This window comes from Pteropus vampyrus, unplaced genomic scaffold (assembly GCF_000151845.1).
Source record: "Pteropus vampyrus isolate Shadow unplaced genomic scaffold, Pvam_2.0 Scaffold23, whole genome shotgun sequence".
Lineage (NCBI taxonomy): Eukaryota > Metazoa > Chordata > Mammalia > Chiroptera > Pteropodidae > Pteropus > Pteropus vampyrus.
This window is the reverse complement of record NW_011888804.1, coordinates 3,659,343-3,662,438: the sequence shown is the minus strand read 5'-3', so window position 1 is coordinate 3,662,438 and position 3,096 is coordinate 3,659,343. Positions and strand designations below refer to the sequence as shown.

The window sequence follows — 3,096 nt, the reverse complement described above, 5'->3', positions numbered from 1 at the left end:
GCTCTCCCTCTAGATCCTCACATGGCTGGGGCCTCCTCATTATCCACATCTCGGCTTGAATGTCACCTCCTTACAGAAGCCCTCTTTGATCACTCCATCTAAAGCAGCCACCCTCCGTCATTCACCCTTTTTACTTCCTTCATGGTCCTCTATCTCTGTTTGAAGTGGACTCACTGGTATATTTCTCGCCACTAGGACATTGGTTCCATCAGATCGGCCTCCTTGTCTGTCTTTAAATTTTGTCATGGGTAGCCCTAGTACCTAGCACAGCCGGGGGCAGCTAGTAGGTGCTCAATAAATACTTGTCAAATATAGAGAGGAGTGGGTGAGGTGTGTAGAGGTAATACAGAGACGGGCTTGTTACAAGCCACTGGGGATAGCTCATAACAGAGACGCACACGGGCTGGGAGGGATCATCTATGCTTGGCAGTCGAGTGAAGGGACACACAAGGCAGACAGAAAAGCAGTGGCTGCTGTTCCAGGTGAGGACCAGGACACAGAAAGGCAGACAGGTGGGACAGACGAGGCGCATTTCCAGAGCAGAAACGGCTCATGGCTGGCAAAGTGGGGGTGGACCACCTGTCTCCTGTCCCCTGAGACTGCAGACCTATGACCCATGGGAGGGCCTGGGGACAGCGGGAACAGCTGATACTTCACCCGGGTCTGGCCTCTGATCTGCTACAGTAGTGCACTGACTGCAAACCCCGCCCCCTGGCTGCTGGCGTGACCTCGGACAAGGTCTCCACCTCTCGAGCCTCCGTCTCCCCGTCTGTGAACAGAAGCCGTGACAGCAGCTATTCCCAGGCTCCCTGGAAAGATCACACGAGCGCATGCACGTAACACACTCAGAAAAGCGCCTGGCACGAAAGAAATGCTCGCCAAATGTTGTGCGTCTATTACCTCTGATGTGCGTGTCACGTGACAGTAACTCCTCATGTGTGTTTAGCACATTATGTGATAACGACTTCCAGTTTTACAAAGCACTTTCCCAGAAGATGCCTCAGTTTACTCCCCTCAGCCCCACGTGGGAGGCTGTATTCACTTCCCATTTTACAATGAGAAGTGACACGATGGGCCAGAGCCGTGCCACTGATTATGGTCCTTGGTCCACTTCATCTGAGCGGGTCCAGTCTCTCCACATGACGGGGATGTCCCCCGAGTCCTGCACCATGTATCATGTCCAGACACCTGTCCATCCATGCCCTCCTCCAGCTCACGAAAGCCACCCCAGCTCTCCCCTGATACTCCGGCCACACTCAGGAGGAGTGCCATTGGAGGGAGAGAGGGAGGGAGGGAGGGAGGGAGGGAGGGGGGGGGAGAGAGAGAGAGAGAGAGAGAGAGAGTGTGTGTGTGTGTGTGTGTGTGTGTGTGTGTCCCACTCAGGATCTGAGTGGCAGAGGCACAGAGCAGACACTTTATAAATCACTGAATGGATGAATGCAAGAGAGAACATCCAGAAATTTTTAAATCATAGTTAAAAGTTACTTTTTGAAGACATTAAAGTGTTTGGGAAACTAGGAAAATGCACATTTGCACCTAGAAGCAGAATTGCTGGGTCACGTGATAATTCTACGTTTGACTTTGCAGGAACTGCGAAACTGGACACGCCCGTAGTTGCCTTGTACTCTTTAAAATGACGTAAATGGTAACTTTGATGTTATCTGTATTTTACAATAAAAAATACAGATATATAGCACCTAGTCTTTAGAAAGCAGATGCCATTTTGTGAATTCAGAACACGAATTCGTATGTTTATAACTTGGTCAGTGCGTTTATTATGCGTGGCATGCTGGGGGCTGGGAGGGGTGTACAGGGCTATCCCTGGAGTCTTCCTGTTTCTCTGGGGCAACCCTGAAGGGGCTTTTCCCAGACGCCCCTCTGTTAAGTGCCACCTACTTGCTTCATCTGAATCGTAGCTGTTGGCTTCTTCCTCGTCCTCCTCCGGGGGTGGGGGCTGGCGGGCAGGGGCCGTGGCAGGCTGGGGGGCAGCAGCAGACCCTTGGGAATAGGGGCCTGGTGGGTGGGCTGCTCGGTCCTCCCTGGTTCCGACTCCCCCCATTCTTTCCTCCCGGGGTGGGGCAGTGGCCCCTATATAGCCGGAGTCGCTGGGAGCCACCTCTGCAGGGGAGACGGAGAGAGGACCGGAAAGAGGCAGCTGAGTCCCTGTGTCAATGACAGCTGCTGCAGCACCACCACGGGTGATGAGCACCTACTGTGTGCCAGGTGCTTGGCGAGCCTTACACCAGGCTCGCCCGCTGCCCTGCGACACAGAATGATCACCTCCCGTTCTCAGGGGAGCCACATCGTGCCGTTCGCTGTTTCTCAGAATGTCACTTTTGTCAAAGCCACCCAGGGAAGCCTGCAAAAATGCAGGTTCCTGGGCCCCACCCGGAATCAGTAGTCCGTGCAGTGGGGCCTTGGAATCTGTGTTTTATGACAAGCCCCGTGAGCTGATTCAGATGCAGGAGGAACAGACCTCGCGGGGGGACTCATCAGTGGTGTGGGCCCTGGAGCCCGGGTTTGAAGAGCTGCTGTGTGACCTAGGACAAGTCACTTAGTGTCTGTCTCCGAGCCTCGGTTTCCTCATCTGTAAAATGGGAATGATAACAGCTGATGGCGTTCTAAACAGTAGAAGCTATTATTTTTAAAGTACAGTGTCTGTGCAATACTTAAAACCGTGCCTAGTGCATTAGAAAACAAGGAATACGTTGTTGCTATGGTGGTCGATGGTGATGAGGACAATGCATATGTATCATCTGTAACAGTCACTGTCACGTAGTATGGTTTTGATACATTCCCGGACACGTGTTCAGGTTTTCCATATATTAATTTGTTTAATCCCCCCAGCCACTCTGTGGGGTAGGTCCTGGTACTATTCCCATTTTAGAGATAAGGAAACTGAGGCTCAGGGAACTTAACTGACTTGCCCAAGGAAGCGAAGGGGCGGGGAGCTGAATCTAAGCAGACTGTGCTTTGAACCACCATGTGCTGTCATGTTTCATCGATCTAATCTTAGTACGGACTCTCTAGAGCGCTGGAATTAGCGGGGCCTTAGAGCTCATCAGAGAGGTCTCAGGACGCAGACTGGACCAAGGT

The 3,096-nt window shown here is 52.3% G+C and overlaps 1 protein-coding gene across 1 annotated transcript in view; it reads right to left on the bottom strand.

Moving 5' to 3' along the window:
• The window catches only part of RPH3A (rabphilin 3A), a 70,304-nt gene that overhangs the window by 23,304 nt on the left and 43,904 nt on the right, over positions 1-3,096 (bottom strand). Inside the window, exon 10 of the mRNA XM_011356055.2 lies at positions 1,897-2,118. Coding sequence (XP_011354357.1) covers positions 1,897-2,118 — 222 coding nt within the window. The remainder of the gene's footprint in view (positions 1-1,896; positions 2,119-3,096) is intronic.